The sequence below is a fragment of the Egretta garzetta genome, unplaced genomic scaffold (genome assembly GCF_000687185.1).
Source record: "Egretta garzetta isolate BGI_Z169 unplaced genomic scaffold, ASM68718v1 scaffold24, whole genome shotgun sequence".
Classification (NCBI taxonomy): Eukaryota; Metazoa; Chordata; class Aves; order Pelecaniformes; family Ardeidae; genus Egretta; species Egretta garzetta.
Genome location: NW_009259494.1, coordinates 826,248 through 847,734, shown reverse-complemented (window position 1 = coordinate 847,734; position 21,487 = coordinate 826,248). Strand labels below are relative to the sequence as shown.

At 43.6% G+C, this 21,487-nt stretch overlaps 1 protein-coding gene across 1 annotated transcript in view; it reads left to right on the top strand.

Moving 5' to 3' along the window:
- The window catches only part of CHMP4B (charged multivesicular body protein 4B), a 26,516-nt gene that overhangs the window by 3,992 nt on the left and 1,037 nt on the right, over nt 1-21,487 (top strand). Inside the window, exons 2-4 of the mRNA XM_035892921.1 lie at nt 16,793-16,970; nt 17,724-17,838; nt 18,381-18,507. Coding sequence (XP_035748814.1) covers nt 16,793-16,970; nt 17,724-17,838; nt 18,381-18,507 — 420 coding nt within the window. The remainder of the gene's footprint in view (nt 1-16,792; nt 16,971-17,723; nt 17,839-18,380; nt 18,508-21,487) is intronic.

The following is a 21,487-nucleotide window of genomic DNA, read 5'->3' as shown; positions in this document are numbered from 1 at the left end:
CTGCTGTCTAATTCAGGCATTTCCTGGAAAGAGCACACTCCTGTGCTCCACCCCACACATAAAAAACCCAACAAACAAGAAAGTTGGGCGTAGGCTGAAGGCAAAAGTCATAATTTTATGCCCACCTCTGGCTCGCAATAGATCACAGCGCTGCCACAGGTAGGTCAGTTCAGCTGGCTGTTCTGATGGAAAATTAACTGTTTGCCATCCCCCTGCCTGTTCAATCTGTCATGTCAGTCTGCTGAACTCGTTTGCCTGTTGCTGGAGGGTTACAGTCGTGGCACCAGCGAGGAGACAGCAGCTCAGTTAACCTGGCTGAAACGCACAACTGGTGCATGCTGGTGTGGCTGTGGAGCTGGTGCTGGCTGGGCTTGAGTGATGTGGCTGCCAGAAGCGGTTGTGCCTCGTCCTGCCTGTTTCTCTTGTGCTGCTGTTAGCATTTGTGTGGGCAGTGCATGAGTTGGATTAGTTTGCTGATCCAGCCAAAAGCTAACCCTGAAGAAGAAAAAAAATAAAAATTAAAAAAAAAAAAAGTTTTCTACACTGAACCGCACAAATGCTAGAGCTGGCAGGAGAGGGAGCCAGGAATGTGACTGGAAGGAGGAGGGCAGTTCTGCCTCTCCTGGCAACAGTCCCCCTGCTTGGTCAGCTTAGAGGTATTAATCATGATAAAATCTGAGTGTCTGCAGGGGGCCAGCCAATCATTAATTAAAAAATGGAAGCATGCCTGTATGATGGTGTGGACACATACTTAGAAGTTTGAATGGTTCAAAAAGTTGCAATGATCTGGAATTCAAGGAAGAGAAAGCTGCAACCTCAGGCCTGGGTGTGGGCAGAGACTCAAATGACCTGTGACCATGTATGTACGGTCCTAGGCATTAAGGCATTGCTTGTGAATGTGTTTTTAAGGTCTTGCTTGACATTTGGCAAGAGAAGTGATCTCTGCTCCCAGAGTCAAATAACATGAACCTGGTTTTGTCACCATGAATCATACGACGCTGATGCAGGGGAAGCAACAGTCCTGCAGCAAACACTGTCCAGCCTTTCCTGCAGTGCTTCAGGCAGCCTTTGCTGTGTTTTAAGTCGTAACCTAATGTAAAAATGCATCTTTGAGTTCTGGGTGCTTAACCGTAAAGCACAGCTTCAGTGCAAGAGTATTGATAGCAGTGCTGGCCGAGTCCCTCTCTTCCCCTGAGATTAATGAGTTGAGCATTAACCACCTGGCTTGGGAAAAGGGTGATAATTACTCTTTTAAATAGGTGTTTAAAAAGGAGGAAACTTTTCGTTTGAAATGCTACCCTATCTATGTTTAACAGAGGCTTTTTGAGGCAGATTGCTGTAGTATAGAACAGTTTGGGAGGGATAGGGGAATTCACAAACACCTTTTAAAAAAAAAATGTTGAAAAGTGGCATAAGTAAAACCAATACCCTGTGGTTCTGCCAGATGTGTTTTGGTAACTGTATTTGATGCAATACATCCTTCCTCTGTTCCTATTCTCTGTCAAGCCCTGTCAGAAGGGAAACCTGGCATGTTTGCAGCCACTGACTTTGTTTTCATTACTTTTTCTCTGCAAACGTATTAGATGTCAGATTCTAGTACCTCATTAAGCTCCAGCCCTCGTTACTGAATCATGCTTGAGGGCTCCTAGCACTAGTTCAAAACTGTAATTTGCAGGTGATGCAAATCGCTAGTTTGGTTTAACCCTCTTTTACTTTCTCAGATTTATTCGGAAAACTGCCAGGTTGTTTCTCGCTGGCAGAATTTGTGCTGAGTTGTGTAATGTTTGTCTGGACGGGGCTGTTGTGGAGCTTTGCACTTGTATCCTTCAGGCCTCTCTGTCTGTCCCTTCTTGCCCTTCTTCTCCTTTAGCAGCACAGCTGAAGCGCATGGTCGGAGGTGGGAATATTCCCACAAAGGTTTTGCCTTCGATTAGAGGACAGGGAGCCCATTCTGACTGGATTCCGCTAAGAGCCGTGTCCTTGTTCTTGAACATCATCTGGGCCATGCAGCAGGATCCCAGCTGGACCTCGTGGGACACTGGGGATGGCCAGGCGCTGTGTGCTTGGGTACGCTCCGTGGTGCAGTCTACAACGCTGCTTGGTAGATGGGTCAGCATAGGAAAGGTGCTGTATTGGGGCTCGGAATTTAAAACGGTCACTGCTCCTTACCTGGCAAATCTTGGTGCTTCCAGGCCTGAGGTGATGGTGAAGCACGTGGCCATGCTTCCTTGTTGAGCGGACAATTAATTTAACACGGAGAAGGGAGGGATGGTGTTCACATCAAGAGGAGTCTGCAGCCAGTGCTGTCCAGGAAAAAATAGATTTATTTATTTATTTATTTATTGCCTTAACTGTTTTGCAGTTGCTCTTTGGCATTCATGAATGACCCACCTTAGGAGGGTACCACCACCTCTAAGCTCTTGCAGGGCTCGTGCAGACTCTGTTGCCCATACTCCTGGACTGAGCAGACACCCTTGCAGAATGTCTGCCGCAGCTGTGTGTGCCTCTGTGCCTCTGTGTCTCCTTTTCTGGTAGCCCAGCCTCTCCTGCCTGTACATGGTGGACCTCCTACCTGCATGCTGTGCTCTGCACCCTGATGATTTTGGCAGCTTTGTGCTCTCCCCTGTGAAATCGCCATCTGTTTTGGAAAAACCGAAGATTTTAACATTGCCCTTTCTGTTTTTTGGGGTAGTATGTGCTGCTTGTTCCAGAGAGTTTGCATATGGTGGATATGTGGTATGAGTGGGGAGGATGCGGCCAGCAAGGCTCTGACAGAGCATGTGTGTGTCCGAGGGGAGCGGGGTGTAAAGTAAAATCTTCCCATTTAGTCACGACACTTAAAAACGGATGATTTTTGCTAAACTAAAAGCTGGAGCAGGTCACGTGCTTTAACGTGCTTTCCGTGAAGTTTGCAGCCAGGCATCCAGCAAACTGGGCATCCAGCAAACTGGAACTGCTGGCACAAAGTGCCTGAAACAAAAAGGATGCAGTTGGAGAATCCTAAATAGGCCATGCATCAGGTGTTGGTAGACCTTTGCCTTTCCCTCAGACAACCCAAGGCCACAGCACATAGCTTGTGACGAGTTTAGTTCTGTTTGGAGGAATCCTGGTTGAGTCTTTGAGCAGAAGAGGTGTTAACAGTTGCTGAAGATGTTGGCAGATGCCGGCAAGTCTGCTTGTGTGGAGGTGGCTGGGTTGCAGGTGAGGAACCTGGGGGCACTGTGGACCTTCCCAGTCGCCAGTGCCAAGGCCAGTCCAACGTTCCCAACAGTGGCAGGTCACTGTGGCCACAGCAGAGCAGAAGTTTCCCCTGGGTGAAGCTGAGTGCCTGGCTGCGGCAAAGAACCGTAATGTTCTTGCAGTTGGAAGCCCAGATGGGAAAGGTCGTCTTTGGCTTCCTCTGGTTTCATTGTTTAAATGAAGCCTTGTCAATAACCATTTTTATAGGGGCTAATACAAGTATGGGGTAATTACGCAGACATCTCAACTGATTGTAGCGAACCATGGAAGGTTTGGGGACTACGGCTTGGTGGTGTCCAAATAACCAGTATGGCTGTCTCTCTTGCATATACTGGGATGTACATGTTTATCCTTGTGTACAGCAAGCGAGGGCTGAGCTCAGTACAGACTTTCACGACTGCTCCCTTCCCATTCCTGAGCTTCTGCACTGGCCTGTGCTCCAGCAGTCAGCTGTTTTCCCTGGCTCCTTACCCTCCCCTAGGTAAGGGCAGCCAAGTCAGCAAGTGTATCGGTACAACTGATAGTCCATCCTGGACTGTGCTATTGCAGTTTGCAGGGTCGTATCTGGAGCGATAACCAGGTAGTGCCACCTTCCACTGCAGCTGCTTTCCAGACAGCAATTGCTTCAAAACAGAATGCAACATTAACAGGACTCTCTGATCCAGTAGTTCTGATGTGTTGAGTCAAGGGTTGGTTTAGGCACAAGGTAAACCAAGAGACTTGGTGACGTGGTCGCCACCCTGCTGGCACAAACCCCTTGAGGAACCCAATAGTGTCTGTGTTTGAATTTGGCCATGTAGCTGCATCTGGAGCTCGTTTGGATACCTGCTGCCAGGTTACTCCATGCATGCAAAGACTTGCAGCATCCTTCACTGTAAGACCTGTCTTTTTGGAGTCCTCCTTTCTGATAAGGCTGTGATCAGCCATGCTGGCTGTTTCACTAATGTGGGGGTACGTTAAGTGTTACCAAACATCCATGTTGTATGTGCTCTTCATGGCGTGGCAGGAGTTTATTCAGGTTTAAGGATGTCATGTTTGCTTCCAGGCGACTGCACAGAGGTTCTTCAGATGTAGTGGAACTGAAAAGAAATGTAAATGCCAGGGTGCCAGGAACATCAACTGATGATATTCAGAAACTTGCAGGTGATTTTTGTTAGTTATGAAATAAAAAAAGTTGACATAAAGCAAACTTCATAATGGGCTAACTAGGAACCGTGTGCATGGTCATTGCATCTCCCCTGAAGGTGGTACCTTAATAAAATATCTTGACAGCATCCCCGTGGTGGGCTCAGCATGTGCTGTGTCCTGGGAGGAAACTGAGCGGTAGAAAGCCCCTTTTGGTAAGTGCTTCCCTGGCAGCGCTGTTAACTTGTGCTGCGAGGGCTGCAGTGACAGTGCTCATTGCTAAACCTGGCTCCTGGAGCTGATCACTGCCTAAGTGTGGGATTGCCATTAAAAAAATGAAATTTGGTTCTGACCATGAGAGACGTACTGCAGTGTCGCCAGCTAAGTGCTTAGGGGTTGATTCAAGAAGTGCAAACTTTTTTTTTTTTTTAAATAAATATGGGGTTTTTTATTAGCTTTATAACTTTCAGGTTTCGAAAAGCCTTTATTTTCAACTTTTTTCCCCTTAGTCATTAATGTTGGAATCTGAGCATTCATGAAAAAAGGGATTTTTCACATCTCAAAATAGCATAACTTCACCAGATGAGATGTTAAGAGAAATGCTAAATATTATGACAGCCTCAACGAAATTCTTAGACTTGGCAGCACTCTAATAATAATTGCCCAAATGCATGTCGGACTACCCAGGCAGCCACTTGTTTTATTCCTCAGGAAGAGGAGGTCTCGAAATGGGCCACTTATGGGGAGGATCTTCTGAGTTTTGTGACTTAGTCGCAAAAATACTGTTAAGCATAGGGAATTTGGTTGTTTAGGCTTTTCCCCTGTGGGAAAAGGACATTTTTGAGATACTTAAGAAGAGCTACTTCTGTTCTGGTAAAGCTGAACCTCTACCTGATGCATTTCTGGCAGGGATTCAGAGGAAGATTACAGTTTTTTCACTGGAATTCTCTGTAACAAAATATCTTCATCAATCACAAAATAAAGAAGAAAACCCATAAAGAGTATTTACAGGCTGTGAAAATCCAAAGGACTCCTTAAGGAACATACTTTTCTCATCCTAAAAGTTTAAAACATTTGTTGAATTCGGAATAATTATCTCCTTTTATATACATAAAAAATTCTGATGTGAAATAAGGTGCAGATTTTTAACAGCAAAGTTAATCGAGCAGTTTAAAAGGGTAAGGGAGGATAATTTACCTCAGCAGTCTTAGAATATATCTGGGTTTATTTGGAAAGAAGAAATCTGCTTTGGGTAAATAAGCTGTGGATATACCTTGCAATCCTGTGCCATCATCCAGTGACGTGTAGGACCACAAGAAGTGAAACGCTGAAAATTGGGAAATACGCTATGTGCTTTGCTTCCAGTGGGTGGGTCCGATTTAATGTAATAGTTGGAAGCATTAGGCCTAGATGATCTTGGCTGGTCTGGCGTTCCTTAGGCTCATTCCAGCTCCTGGGTGGAACAAACCTGTTAGCTGCTTCTCTGTAATTGGGATCTGTCTTTCCTGGTTTTCTCATTTGGGCTTCAAATCTCACTGTAGTTGACATTTTTTTCCCTTTTTTTTTTTTTTTTTTTTTTTGGCAACACTGTCCCAGACTCACCTAGAGATTATTTTACAGAGGATTACTGACCAAGGATTGTTGCGTTGATGTGCAAGAGGCAGAGGAACCGGCTTCCAAGGCTGAAGGCTTGCTTGCTTTCTGGGCTATCCACTGCTGTTGCCTGAAGGCGGCCAGGCCAGGAGGTTACTCAGCTTGCTGGTTCTGCATCCACAAGTGCAATACGTTTCCATCTGTGACTTTCAACCTGAGCGAATTACTCGCTGTTTCGGGAATAAATAGCATCGTGGTCATGGATTTGGACAGTCAGAAGCACACCTTCTGCACTCCGTATAAAAATGACGGCTGGTGACTGATTTGTGATAAGCACATCAATGAAGCACGTTACACGTCAAGTATAGCTGCCTTGTGTCTTGGCCGTGGGATGTGGAGCAATGCTAACAATTGCTGCCGCAAAGGTTGAGTCGATGCCCATCAGAGCAGTGAGCAGCGCTGCAGTTGGTAACGGCATGAAGGTGGTGGTGACTGCGTTGTTTGGGTATTGCGAGTATCAAAGCGCTGATTGCTGTTCTACAGGATGCTTTTTTCTTTATCTGTTTTTGGTTTTGCCTTTGTGTATTTGTAGATTTTTAGACCAGGGATGCTTATTGTTTACTTTAATCTCTTGCACAATAGACTAAATGTTCTGGCACTGCTTCACTCAAGAGGAAATTGTAATCTTGTTTTAAATATGGCTAAGACAGAAACCTTCTTGTATTCTCTGCCTGGCTTTGTATGCCTTAATGGAGTAGTTTTAACCAGTCACTTCATCTCTGAGCTGGGAATAGTTGCCTTCCTTTGAGGAGAGGGTTTGGGAACTTTATTAGATGTTTAGTAGGCAGACACAGGAAGATAAGTGGAGGACGAAGGCTGAACTCATGATTCCCTGCTAAAAGTTCAGCATCTCCCCAAGGAAAGGCACAGGAGGCTGCTGCCAGCTCTTGTGAGCTGCTCGCTGGGAACCATCCTGGAGACATTAGGCCCTGACGTTGGGGGGAAACGCATGATAATGGCTTCAGACTTCAGCATAAAGTTACTTTTAGGCCTGTGTATGTTGTCTAGACATCATAGATCTCAGCAGGTGATCCTCATGGGAAAGGAAATCATGCTGCTTTGCACTGTATTAGCCTTGGAGTTGATGTGGATTTATTTTTAACTGTGCTTTGGTACCTCTGTCTCCCAACTGCTTTCATACCATGATGCCTAAAATCAAACCTGACTTCTTGGACCTCTGGCATCTCGTGCTGTGCCATCAGCTTGGCTCAGTGTAGCTGGGGATTTAATGGGCAACCAGTTAGGAATATGCTTATGTATCAGCTCAGTGGCCATGCTTGCTTTCTTCCTCTTCAGTCCCTTGCACAAGGCCTGCATGTTACTGTCTCTGCAAGGCTTTACGTTTCTTTTCACATACAGAAATCTCACTAACGTGCAGGATGTGGGCAAGGCTCTGCTGGAGGAAAGGAAGGGTAGGAAGTCATTCCAGCACTGGAAACCACACCAAACCAAAAATGCTCAGGCAAAAGCTTGCAGGACAAGGGTGCTCTCTAGCTGTTTAGATATCTAGAGTAGTTACATGGTTTTGGAAACACCCTGAAAGGTTTTGGAAACACCCTGAAAATATCTGACCTCTAGGACCCTGAATAGAGAATTAAGAGTCACCAGCTTGTGCATTTTGTAAGACTCGCCTGGTCTGGGACGAGCGTTCCTTGGTACGTACCACAGAACTTCTGTGGCAAGATATTGCCTGGATTCTTTTGCAGCAGTTTGGTTTGAACCAACATGAACATTCTTCAGCTGGTTAGCAGTTTCTTGAGCTAGCAAATCATTGCAGAAAGATGTTTATTCAAGGCTAAACACAGTGGTGTGAAAGAAGTTTGGTAAGAGCACAGTGGGATTTGTATCTACCTTTTTATCTCCTTGTAGCATTGGAGGATATTTTCTGAATTGCTTTAAATTACTTTTTCGCTTCTTAGGAATTTTTTGGAGATATTGTAGGCAGTTTGCTAATTCTCAATAGAATGAGAGACGAGCAGTTGCTGATTAAGATTAAGCTACTCTGCTACATGACTTCACCGCAGGCAAGGCAGCCAGTTACTTCTTACACCTTCCCAGTCCCTCTTGTTTATCCCGTTTCAAGGACGGTGAGGATGTTTGTGATTGAATTTGCTGCCAAGGCAAGTGCCAGGAAGGTGGGATGGTATTTTCAGAAGCAGCCAAAATAATGACACTTCTTTCTGTTGAGCAAATTATAGACGGATGCACAATACAATGTGCAAGACAGCCACCCAGTATTAAGTGGATTATCTCAATCATCTCTAATGCCTGGGCTTTCTCCTAGAGAGGCCAAGAGACCCCCATTCGGGAAGCTCCTCTGCAGCTATCTTGCACTGTTTATTTTGGTGTGGCTGACGTTTGGTGTACATTAATTTTGAGGCTGCTGTGGAACTTTTTCATCCCATATTAATAGAGCTGGTGTCCTTTTGCAGCGCTATCTCTGCTGCTGCCATTCCTCCTCTCATTTTAGATGTGAGATTAAGATAGTTTTCCCCCTCAGCTGGAGTAATCAGAGCTATTAACCCGTGTGTCTTGCTCTGGATGAGAAGCCGCTCTATTTTAGGTGTCAGTGTGATTTTTAGCAGATTTTTGCAGAGGCAGGAGTTGGATGGGCAGGAAACGTGCACGTTGAGAGCCACCACTCAGGACAATTTCCCTGGGTTCACAGATGCGTGGACTTTGGTACAAGCGTGGTTTTGAATTCGGTGAAAGCCTTGAATAACATTCCCAGTTGTTCCCAGTGCTCTTTCAAGTAACTGGTCCTCCTGCTCTTCTCGAGATGTGTTTTTGCTATCAAAATTTGGAGTTCAAGTAGTCGTCAGTTCCTCCTTGTTTTTTATCTACTAATCTATACTTTTCTACTAATGATGTTTAAAAGCATGAATTCAATAGAATTGCTGTATGCATAAATATGCCATTAATACTACTTGTTCTGAAAGCGTATAAGCAGTAATTATTTGCAGGAGGGCTGTTGATTTTTAACAGAAACACTGACATGTTCATAGTTTCCTCTCTGAATACAGTACTATGTAGTAAAATTGTATTTTTATTATCCCACTAAATGCTTATCACAGTGAACACTTTCCTTATTTCACTAACAAACTGCTGGAAATACTGCAAGGAAAATCTTAAGGCTTACAACAGCTCTGTTAATAATTTCCTTACATACAGGTTGAAATATTTTAAAAATACATAAAAATTAAATTATTCCAAACGGCATTTCTTGGGAACAAAGTGAAATGATTTGGGTGAGCAGTCATGCTTGTCGGACTGCAAGTGCTGATGGAGGAGGATGGTCTGGCTAAATGGCTCCACGCTTTCCACTTCCCAGCATTCGTACTCCGAAGGAGCAGTGGCTGAAAACCCTAACACGAATTCCTGCTTATCGGTCGTGTTGGAGGGCTGGGTGCTCTTGGGGTAGGTGTAATCATGAAACCCTTGGCTTCTTGTTCACCTTGGTGGAATGGGAAGTGTAAATCTTCCGCTGCAATTTCGGGGGGGACACACACTGTCACAGAAATTAAAGAAAAAACAAAATTAAAAATAGTATTTTGCAGTTCATCAATTCAAGACTGTAAATAAATTAAAAAACCCAAACCCCCACTCCCCAACCCCCCAGATGAAACAGTGGCTTTTTATGTATTAAAAAGTCTGAGGTTTTAAAACATATGTGAAAAGTTCTTCAAATGTACTTTTCTACAAGTTTTTACATTCAAGCAATTGAAGCAGTTGGTCCAGATGTAAGTGCTTTTGGCTCTGCTGCTGTTTTACTGGACTTGCCCTCCTCTCTGGAAGCTGACATTTTCTTTGTGAGAATTTCTGTGTAAAAAGGAATTCTAGAGATTAGCGGCTGCTGCTTATTAACACAGAGACATTTTATTTCACTTTGCCAATGGAAAAGAGGGCATAAACTATTTATATCAGGTTTTACTGTCAGATTCATTCCAATGTCCCAGTCATAGCTGATAATAAAGGCAATGAATATATCAAAATGTCATATGGAGAAGATAATTTTGAGCCTGCTTGCCATTTCCTATTGGATGACAGGAGTCATCCAGTTAGTTTAAAATGTATTACCTTTCATTTAATTGTAATAATATATATATAACTGCTTTTTTTTTTCCCCAGTGCGTACTTCTTTATATAACCTGCTGAAATCTTCACTAAAATTCAAATGAAGTCCAACTAAGTTTTGCTATCTGCTGTTACTTTCTTAGGGGCTATTTTAAGTGCGTGCGATTCATCGTGCACATTGGACTGAAAAGCTAAAACACACTGTGCCTGTTATGGATAAGATAGGGGTTGCAGAGGTTGCCTGAAATACTGAGTGTTTATGGGCAGGTTCTCCTGATTGCCTTGTGAAAAGGTAACGATCAGATATTTTTGCTATCGTTGGGTCTGCATTGATTCATTAAGTGAAGATTATCTTAAATGTTAAACTTCTTTTTAATAGTAAATTCTAAGCCTACGAACAGCTTTTTCCTCTTGCATCAGTTTATCTAATCTGTGGCTGTTTAGCAGGCTGGGAGGGTAATTTGTCACTTTGTAAAATGGTTCAGCAACTATTGTCTGCTCCTCATGTGCAACCTATGGGAGATTTGAGCTAAAAAAAGAAAAATAAAACGGAAAAAAAAAAGGGGGGGGACGGGGTGGAGGCAAGAAAATAATCTCCTAAACCAGCCAGTGATTTGAACTGGTTTTATATGTAATAGGGATATTTCCAGCGTAAGTTAACGCCCACCCAAAGGCGGGATGCTCTGGGAGGAGAAACGTGTGGTGCTCCTGGGCGACTTTAGTGGAACGTCAGTGTCGCTTCTCGCTGAGGGAAGGCCGCTCACGGGACAGTACCTGTCCTTTCCCTGTACCTGTTCCTGGTGTCCCCTGTTGTGAGGCGGGTGCCGAGGAGCTGGGGAGGTTTTTGCACGGAGCTGAAGGAAAGGGCTCTGTATAAGAGCAACGCCACGCCGAGTGATCCCGCACAAGCTGCTCCTTGTCCCATGCTTAACCAGCTTAAGTAATTATTAACGCGTACAGATCGTAGTCATGATCTTTCTGTGTTTTATTCTGTATAAAGAATGCTTAGGGATGTGGTTTAGTGGTGGGATGGCAGGGTTAGGGTAATGGTGGGGCTTGATGATCTTAAAGGGCTTTTCCAACCTAAACGATTCTGTGATTCTGTATTTCCATAAGTAATACACAGCCACAACATGGTGAGAAAAAGCATCGGTCCTTATTTGGGCCTCTGAGTATTGGGAACTTTGTAGAAGCTGTTGTGAGAGCCTGGTCTAGTGATCTTGTAATCTCCTATAGCTTTTTACTCTAAGAGAAGGAAATTCTCATGCTGTTGGAAAACTTGGTTCAGCTGTTTCTAGAAAAATGTGCTGGTGAACTCTCTTGCAACAGGATGTGGGTCATGAGTGAAGTCTGGCTGTGTTAGAAAATAAATGCTTTAAACTTAATATATGGTTACAGGGCCTGCTGAAGCAGTTGCACAGCAATTAAAACTGGGTATTAAATTACAGTGCCTGCTTATGTAATTACTATCTTGGAAACAGTGAAGGCATAATTAGGGGTGTGGGTCCGGAGGACTGCCTCCTCCACGGCTGCCTAGTGGGATAGCAGTCTTCATGAAGAGCAAAGATGGGCTGTGTTACACTTTGGCGTCAAACGCACACCCATTTCTTGTGTGCCTGTAATGCTAGAGGATGTATTTGTAGCCTACTGTCTCTTTTTCATATTTATTTCAAATTCTGGAAACTCTTTTTTTGAGGCACAGAGCCAATGTCATTCCCTTCAGAATAAGTATTTACAGCTTCGAATTCAATGAAAACTTAATAAATGTAATAAAAATGTATTACTCTGTCAGTACATAAGATTTCAGTAGGTATTTATGCAGATGGTCAGCACTGTTTTGCAGGAACAAAGCGGTACAACTGCTCACCAGTTTTCAGAAACTGATGCCTAAATAGGAGAGGTGAAGTGGCTGTAGATCAGAACAGTCTCGCCCCCTTGGATCTATACCTCCATCAGATACCACCGCTCTGTATACGTTAGTATGATAGCAACATATGGAAAATCTGCAGCTGCATTATTTGTGCTAGCACAGGCTGCTGCTGGTCCCGTGTTTCAAGCAGGAGCTGGGGGCTCTTCCCCCTTGCCTGTGCCCGCCGGATAAGCCCCTTGGTCCCCGTGCAGCGATCGGCGGGGCTGTCATTTTCACCTCCAGATGGACCCTTACTCTAGAAATTCCTCGTGACCTCTGAGCTGTGGGTATTGGTGTGGTGTGCTCATCCATGGATATCTGAAGATTGGGAAATCAGTCCTGAGAGATGGAAAACCAACTTAACTGTAATGGCCTTAAACAAGGAAAACATAATTTAAAATATTTCTCTGAAAGAAAATGCATTTTTATTAACCTTTGTATGAATCTAGGTGCAGAGAAATGATCATTTAGTGATCTGTTTTTCTAGGAAATGCCGATTAGAAAGGTCTGCACCAGATCTTGGCAGTTTCCACCGCCCTGTGTGGTAGAGGGCAGGCGCGTGGGAACATGGCACAGAGCATCATTCTCCAAGGTGCATTTGTGTCTAGATGATGGGAGCATCCGTGAAAGCGGCACCATGTGTGTGCAACGAGGAGAACCCTGACTACGAAGTGCAAATCCTCTTCTGCGGGGGGGCGGGAAATATGGGAAATGAATTGCCAAAACTCGCAGGGTGAAATTAATGCGAGTGACCTAAATTAAATTGGTATTTTCTTATATTTTCAGCTTAATAAAATCTTTTAGTTATAAACAAGGACTTTACATTAAAAGATGGTTAAGCAAGGCAGCACAGATGAAAATAAATTGCAGGAAGCTGTGATCGTCTAATCTGAGGCACCAAATACCTTGTTTCGCATTCCTTAGTGCTCCTAGCTGTGAGAAGTTGCAATCTCTTGTGTAAGCTTTTCTTCATTGCAGAAACTCATTTATGACTGTGATGTTAACTGGCCCGTGCTAAAAATTTATGCAGCGCTGCCCAGACAGGCAGCACAGATGAAAATAAATTGCAGGAAGCTGTGATCGTCTAATCTGAGGCACCAAATACCTTGTTTCGCATTCCTTAGTGCTCCTAGCTGTGAGAAGTTGCAATCTCTTGTGTAAGCTTTTCTTCATTGCAGAAACTCATTTATGACTGTGATGTTAACTGGCCCATGCTAAAAATTTATGCAGCGCTGCCCAGATGCAGAAGCTTTGTGCACGGCCCTGCATTTGTTGCTGGGGCTGTGTATCAGTCTGTGCTCCTTGTAGGCTACTGAAACAGGCATTTCTACCAGTCAGTCTTCAAGTAGGTACAGGTGGGCACTGTGGCCGTGGGAAGCTTTGTCCTTTCATTGGCCTTATGGAGGAGAGGGGAAAATACAAATATCTTCCTTGGCTGCTCTTGGTCCTAAGTGGTTGGAAAAGTTTCTAGAAAATACCCCAAATCCATTTGAAGTTTTTACTTTAAACAAGGGAAGTTTTAAACGAGCGTGTTTGTGTTCCTGTTCCTAGGCAGGGATCTGCGTGCCAGGCTTCCAACCATGGCAGATCTGAGTGTGGTCGGTGCTTGGCTGAGAGACCAGCGGGAGCTCCAGGAGGGTCAGCAGTAAATGGGCAGATAGTGGCGCCGCAGCCTGAACCCGGGTGGGAGACATCTGCCATCGTCCAGGTCTCATGGGGGGGGATCCCTGCTCCATTCTGCAAGCTAGAAGATTATGTACCATGCTTTTGTAAAAGTGGGAGCCTTGCTCTGTGTACACAAGTGAGAAATTAATCAAGGAAGGGATTTATAAAACAGAGTGAAGGCTGGGGAGTGCAATTCTGGTACGCTGAACTGCTGTGCATGGAACAGGAGGGGCAGGGTTACCCCACAGTCCCAGTAAGCACTCCTGATCACAAGAGCTTCTACAACAATGCTTGCAATGTTTGCTGTCTGAGCAGCTGGTTTTGAAAGTACATAAGCATGAAATGTAGATAAACTGTAGCTGTTCTCAGAGAAAGCTATAGGGTGGAACTGTATGTAAATTAGAGTACTTGACTTGGGTTTCTGTAATGGTTATAAAATCTCTGCTTTTGCTGGTAATTCTCCATGATGCACAAGATCCTCAGTAAAGAATGTCCTGTTGCTGCTTGACACTTTCCCAGCATCTGTCACTATATAAACATAGCCTATTAACAGTTTTATCTTTCTAAGTAAGAGAACTTCATATATCCTTAATTAAACCATTAGCACAAAATTAACCAGACTAAATATACCAGTAATGTGTTGCTCATCACTTTATGATCTGGTGTAAAGCTGGAATGTTTCAGATGATGCTTGTGTTGTGCTTGATTCTGCAGAGCAAACATTGTCCTTTGTGTCACACAAAAACCCAGTCCCGATCCCACTCTTGTCAAATGAGAATGGATGTTGGACTGGCCCCAAAAAAGTGGGGAGGCTTACTGGTTGTTGGAGTGAAAGTCAGCAAAGGGGCTTGGTTTGGGTCAAAAGTAATCAAATACAGCATATTCCTAACCAGCTGTAGAACTGAAGGTATATGTAGAGCTTCTGGATGCCAGGACGTTATCCTGAAGGACTGTCAAGCTTCTCAAGATGGCATCTGACAAAATACGCAGGGTGCCTGCACAGGCTTAATCCGCTTTTAGGACAGGAGCTGTTTTGTGTGTGTTGCAGGATAATGTCACCTAGTTGTTATCCCTCTAGTAGGGGAGATAAGGGAAGCTGTCTGCTGTCAAGGAAACTCCTTGTTTTCTACTCCCCTCCAAAAAATCTGCAAAGGCTTGAAACAACATCTTTTAGAGATTTAAAACCTTTATTTGCCACCATGCCAGGTGCATGTGACTGATCTGTTGAAAGGTCCAGGGCGTCGATTTTTAGCAGAGCTGATCCTGTATCATGTTAACTGTTTTCTGCTGTGGGTTTCAGAGAGATCAGATCATTGATGAAGTGGAGCATACATGTGGCTGAGTTCAGAAACCAAGAGCGAGGCTGTTAGGACAGCAGCTTGTGTCCAAGCTGAATTTTTAAAGTGCATGGGGTGTATTACGTGACCACGACTGTCACATGGTGGACAAGCCTGTTCATATCAGGAGGGGAAGTAGAAATCACACAAAGGGAGGCTGTACTCATGTCTTACCCTGTCTGATACCTGGTGCTTGTTTGTCAGCTGGCAGTGCTCAGTGCTTGGTAGGTCCTGCCCCCGCTGCAGCTCCTACCAAAACCTGTAGCCACATACAGGCAGGATTATACATAAATCTGGTTTGTGTTGACTGTCAGTCTTTCGGCACCAGGTGTGCACCGGTCTGTTGTCTGTCTGGGTGTCTTGAAGAGTGAGCTGTTGGCTGTTTTCACCCGTTGGATGCGTCCCTGTCTGGATGGGGTGGAGCTGAACGTTGCGGAAGGATCTGGGGAAGCCTAAGCTATGCAGCGGGTTGGACCAGTCCGCCCACGTGGGGTGGTCCCTGTGGGTGCCAACCTGTGTTGGTGCTGTCATGGGTGGGCTCGTCTTGGCAAGAGCAGGCGTCATACAAGTGCTTACGAACAGCAAATTGCTCGAGCCAATTCAAGCGATGGCATCTCTTCTCATGTCTATCAGCAGACACTTGTGTGGACAGTGTCTTGTAGTAGGAGTAATATGAAACATGCACAAAGTTTGTTTATATATAAATATTTCTATATGTGTACAAATATGTGTATTTCACAGCATTAAGTAGCAAAGCTGAAGAAACATTCGCCTTGCTTTGTATTTGAAGGAGTTTCTTCTCCCAGCAGCTGCCCAGTCTAGCTAGCTGGTAGGGACCCTCCAGCAGCATCATAACCTCGTCTGACAGGAGCTATTACAAAAACTTGGTATATTGGGGGTGATGGTGAACTGAACGCATCTGTTTTTAAGTTGTTTCACAGAGGTCAGAGCATTGAAGAAGTGAAGTGTACACGTGGCTGAGTTCAGAAACCAAGAGCAAGGCTGTTGGGACAGCAGCTTGTGTCCAAGCTGAGTTTTTAAAGTACGCGGGTGTGAAAAACATGTTTTTAAGTGGAACAGCTTGCATATTGAAGCCTGCTGTTTGTTGTAGCGTACTCTCTGGCTTGTGGTGTGTTATGAGTAACTGGACTACCGATCCTGGAGTTGCTTCTTGGCTTGCATCCTTCGTGTGGCAGGGGATGGACAGCAGGCATCTGGTAGCCTTTAAACTGGAAAAGGCTGAGGGAGCTGGGCTTGTTTAGCCTGGAGAAGAGAAGGCTGAGAGGGGATCTCATCAATACTTACAATTCTTTGAAGGGTGGGTGTCATGAGGATGGAGCCAGACTCTTCTCAGTGGTGCCCAGGGACAGGACAAGGGGCAATGGGCACAAACTGAAGCAGAAGAGGTTTCAGTTGAATGTGAGGAAGAACTTCTTTACCTTGAGGGTGACCGGGCCCTGGAACAGGCTGCCCAGGGGGGCTGTGGAGTCTCCTTCTCTGGAGATATTCAAAGCCCGCCTGGATGATGTCCTGTGCCCCCTGCTGTGGGTGAGCCTGCTTGAGCAGGGGGGTTGGGCTGCGTGAGCTCCCGAGATCCCTTCCAACCCCTGCCGTTCTGGGATTCTGTGAAACAGTTTTGTTGAAGCAGGCAAACACAAGGGTTAGTCAACTTAGTTTATCTAGGAAGAACAGTAGATGACAAACAATAGTGAGCGGCATTTGGTACAAAACATGAATGGCAATTTGGGGCATACATCTCTCAAATCCTACCCTGTTCTTTGTTGTTCAGCTGCTCTTCAGGCCCTAAAGCGTAAGAAGAGGTACGAGAAGCAGCTTGCACAGATAGATGGCACGTTATCAACGATTGAATTTCAGAGAGAAGCCCTTGAGAATGCCAACACTAACACTGAAGTGCTTAAGAATATGGGTTTTGCTGCTAAAGCCATGAAAGCTGCTCATGACAACATGTAAGTTACTCCCTTCTGCATCTTTCCGTAGGACCTTTAGTTTGTCATTTGTTTGATCTGCCAAATGCCAGGTGCTTCCTAACCAAAGGTAGAGCTGGAGTAGCAAAACCTTCTTCTAAAAGGCTATAACTTAAACTAAAATACTAGATATACTTTCATATTGAACAAAACATGCAATTATCGATGCTTCCTCAGTTTGTCACCATTTTATATGGCACAGAGCCACTGCCTTTGTCCGGCAGGCGGCTGGCACCAGTGTAGTCTAAAGCAAATGGGAGGGTGCACTAGTCACGGATCCACCTGGGAGCAGCAACAATTTTAAGCCTCGAGGGGAGACACAAACTTCTTTCTGTGCAGTGGAGTTTGTATTTATAGCAATAATTAAAGGTAAACTGCATCATGGGAATATCGTACTTGCTCCAAAAGCAAATATTGTAGATGTAATGTAATAATGCTGGATCAGGAAACAGATCAAATTATTATTAATGCCAGTAATGCAGAACAAAACCTCTTTGTATGAAGTCTCTGTATATAACTGCTGGGAGCTAAGTTTTTAGGGAAAAGTAAAAAATACCTGCATAATTTTGTTGAGACAGGGGGACAAAATTCAGACTTACAGGCAAAATATATTTTGGGAAAGGACGTTGTAAATGTCACCATAGTGTGGCATTTCTACAAAAACCAAGAAATACAGTCTTAGGTGTTGATGGAGAAAGTGCCTAATTATATTGAACTCTTCTCTTTCTTTTACAGGGATATTGATAAAGTAGATGAATTAATGCAGGACATTGCAGAACAGCAAGAGCTGGCAGATGAGATTTCAACAGCCATCTCAAAGCCAGTAGGATTTGGGGAAGAATTTGATGAGGTGTGCTTTGAATTTGCCTCTGTTTATATCGTAGAATTATAGAATCATTTAGGAAAAGACCCTTAAGATCATTGAGTCCAACCATTAACCTAACGCTACCAAGTCCACAACTAAACCCTGTCCCTAGGCGCCACGTCTACCCATCTTTTAAATACCTCCAGGGACGCTGGCTCTTAGGACATCTTTCTTTAAGATCTACGTATTACACATGTCTGGGTGTAGTACTAGGATATAAAATGTCTCCTAGAACTTTTTACTAGCTGTTCCTACTAGTGCATACAGCACCTATGACCCTGATGGCCTGCTCTGAGAAAGTTTGGACTTAGATTTCTTCTCTTCAATGCTTTCCTCACCCTCCTCACCCTCCTGGAGATCATGTACAGAAATTCAGATGAAGAATCAGACTCTCCGTCTCCCCGGTTTGCTCTGATCCTGTGCATTTAAGCTATTTTATTTAATAATATGACCAGCTAAATCTATTTGCTAATAAATATGACTTAAAGTTTCTCCTTTTTTTTTTTTTTTCTCCTTTAAAAAACTAGGATGAACTCATGGCGGAACTAGAGGAACTAGAACAAGAAGAACTAGACAAAAACTTGCTGGAAATAAGTGGTCCCGAGACAGTACCACTACCAAATGTGCCCTCAATATCAATACCATCAAAGCCAGGTACGTACAGACCTTTACCAGAAACATCTTGGCGTGTTAAAAAGTATGTTTATTTAACTGCCCACTCCTCAGATTTGAGAGATCTAGCTACAGGCTATCAGATGTTCTGCTTGAAATTGCTTCATAAATCACAAATTACACCTAGTGCCGTTTCTCCGTGGCGGTAACCTGCTTTTCATAAGAGCTGTGAAAATTAATAGTTATCACAGGAACAGTTATTATCTATTCTAGTCCTACGAGTTTACCTACAGCATGGACGATGCTCAGGGTAGAGTTAGATGTGGAGAAAGGAAGCCTTCTACCATTTGCTGCTGGCCTGACAGGGAAGTGATCTTGATAAACATAGCAAGGCTATAAAAGGGAGTGGAGAGTAAATTAGCTCTTGGAATTACTCCCAGGCTGGTTCAGATTCCCACATTGAACCATGCTTCCTTGCTGCTGCTGTGTTTTTTAATTTGATCCCTGCTTTTCTGGCTTTTGGGAGGAGCTAACCTGTGAGCCCCTTCTTTGGGGACAACTGTTACCTCCTCTGAGGTTTGCGCGTACTCGATCCAGACAGTACCAAGCTTAGGGTCACCCCAGTCTTAGAGCACACATATATATAGGAAATTTTAGTTAATGTGATGATTTTACATGGAGAACAGGCCAGAAATGTTTGTATTTACACAGACAGTTCAAAGCTGCTGTTAAATCTGAACTGATCACTCTTCTATGGACTAGAAGTGGTACCTCATGAAATATAGTTGAGTTGAAAGTCCTCTGGCATGCGTTAATGGGATGTGAAGCTTTACAAGCCTGTTTTGCTGAATCTGCCTTAATGTATTATGAATAAGTTGTAGACTTTGCAGCTATGTTTCATGTGCTTACTTAGGAAAAAAAAGATCCAAAGAACTAGTGGAGGAAGGTAGTCCCAATTGGTCAGTGTATCTGTAATTATCTTGCTGCCTTGCCAGGCTTAAAAGGACCTGGGAAGCAGCAGATGCTGCTGAACAGCAAGGTTCTGCATTAGGTGTGTGCTATGAAGTTTGCTCCTTGTGTGTTACAGCTCTTTTATTTTGACATCATTGATTTTGTGTTTTTCTAGTTCTGTTTTGCTAGGCAGAATTGCTGACAAGTGTTGATGAGAGGGGAGAGAGTTACATCAAAATATCTTAAATCTGAGACTTTATCTAGATTCAGTTCCAACAGCAGGAGAAATAATTTAAATAAACGTGTGCATTACCTTTTTATTTCTTAGCTGCGGAAAATAGGTCTGTCCTCTAAATGTTCTTTGGGTGTGGACATTAAAACATACTGAGTTGAACCCAAATATCCTTTTTGCATTATGTTAGGTAGTAGGGACTGCACACTAGTAAGAGGCATTGTAGTTGTGCACGTATTTAAGTAACCATACTGCAAAAGACTTATGTAGACATAGCACTTCCTAAAATAGAAAGATAATAACAATTATGAATGTTTTTGTAGTAGAAACCGTGAGTATAAAACTCAGTGTTTTATAGGATTTATGCTAAGCTGCTTTTGGATGGAAATTAGAATACCATTAATGTATTTAAATTAAATTGACCTTTTTTTTTTTTTTAATTTAAATTTCCTTTTTACTTAAATAAAACTGCCTCCAAGATTGGTATTTGGGAAACCTTGGGATTCTGGAGTGGTGGTGAGTGGGGATTTTGTATGGTGTGGTTTTTTGGTTTGGTTTTTTTTTTTTTAACCCTAAATGTTTTTTTTTTCACTTAAAATTGACTTAATATACACTGGGATTAAAAGTTTACTTCTAGTCATCATGGGTTGGACTTTCAAAGGCATTACTTTGCTGAACAACGCAGGTACATGCTTCATGTGTCTCCTGGAAAGAAGTAATGTGTCTTCTGTGGTAGAGCTGACTCTTACTGCCTCCTTTCTAGTCATTGAATGGAAAATGATTGAGAGCTTTCCTGCTTTTCCAGTTCTCAGGAATTGTCTGGATTTTCACTCAATCAGTCTGAATGAGAAATTTTTTGCTGTTGCCTGTCAGCTAAGTGGATGTCAGAAGAAATTCAGAAAAAAGCTGATTATGTTTAAAGGAGACCGGAAGAGCTTAATATACAAAAACAAATTCCATACTTGTACAAATGATAGGTCTTGGGTTTGACTTAAAGCTGACTCACTTCTCTTACTTAAATGTTTCATTTGGAATGACACAAACCATTCTGAGTAAGAGTTATTTGACTGCTTTTTTTTTTCTTCCCCCCGTTTTGAAGCAAATCCACTCTCTGAGGAAATGACATCTTTAATTGGTATTTTCCAAAATTACTGCAGCTATTTCTGGGTTAAAACATTTTTGCTGAGTTCATGGTTTTCGTCTCCAGAAGCTGGACTCGTCACCTTATGACAAAAAGCAGCATTTGCCTCCCCTGGAAGGACCAAAAATGATAACAAGGCAGCATATAGCCTACTGCTTAACAGTCGCATCCAACTGGCTACTCGTGAGTGCGGCCCGAGGCAGGGAGTAGTAGGTACCCCCTGCTGGTTAGCCCCTAGCCCCCGGGAGAGCTTGAACTGACACGGGGGCTGGAGGTCTCCAAATTCTGTACTTGCCTAGACCAAAGCACAATAGCCTCATTTGTTGCACTCTGAGGACTTTATGGGGGAATAAGGAGTTTTGTTTTTTTTTTATGGGGGAGAGACTGCAATACTGGAGACATTGGGTAAATTTCTGAAAGAAGCTGTATCGCTCTGAGAGGGGCTCAGGCTGAAGGCTCGGGGCCTCCTGCTTTGGAGGCTCAGCGGTTATGGAAAACAGTGGACACTGCTGGCCTACGCGTCTTAACCTTCATGCACGTTTGCATTCTTCCCATGTGAGCTATTGGCTTTCTCCGCTTACTTACACTGGTAATATCAGGAAGTTTAGCCCATGCTGGCTTTTTTGGGAGGCACCTTTTACTTCAATTCAAAAAGGTGTTTTTTTTTTTTTGGTTGGTTTTTTTTTTTTTTTTCTCTG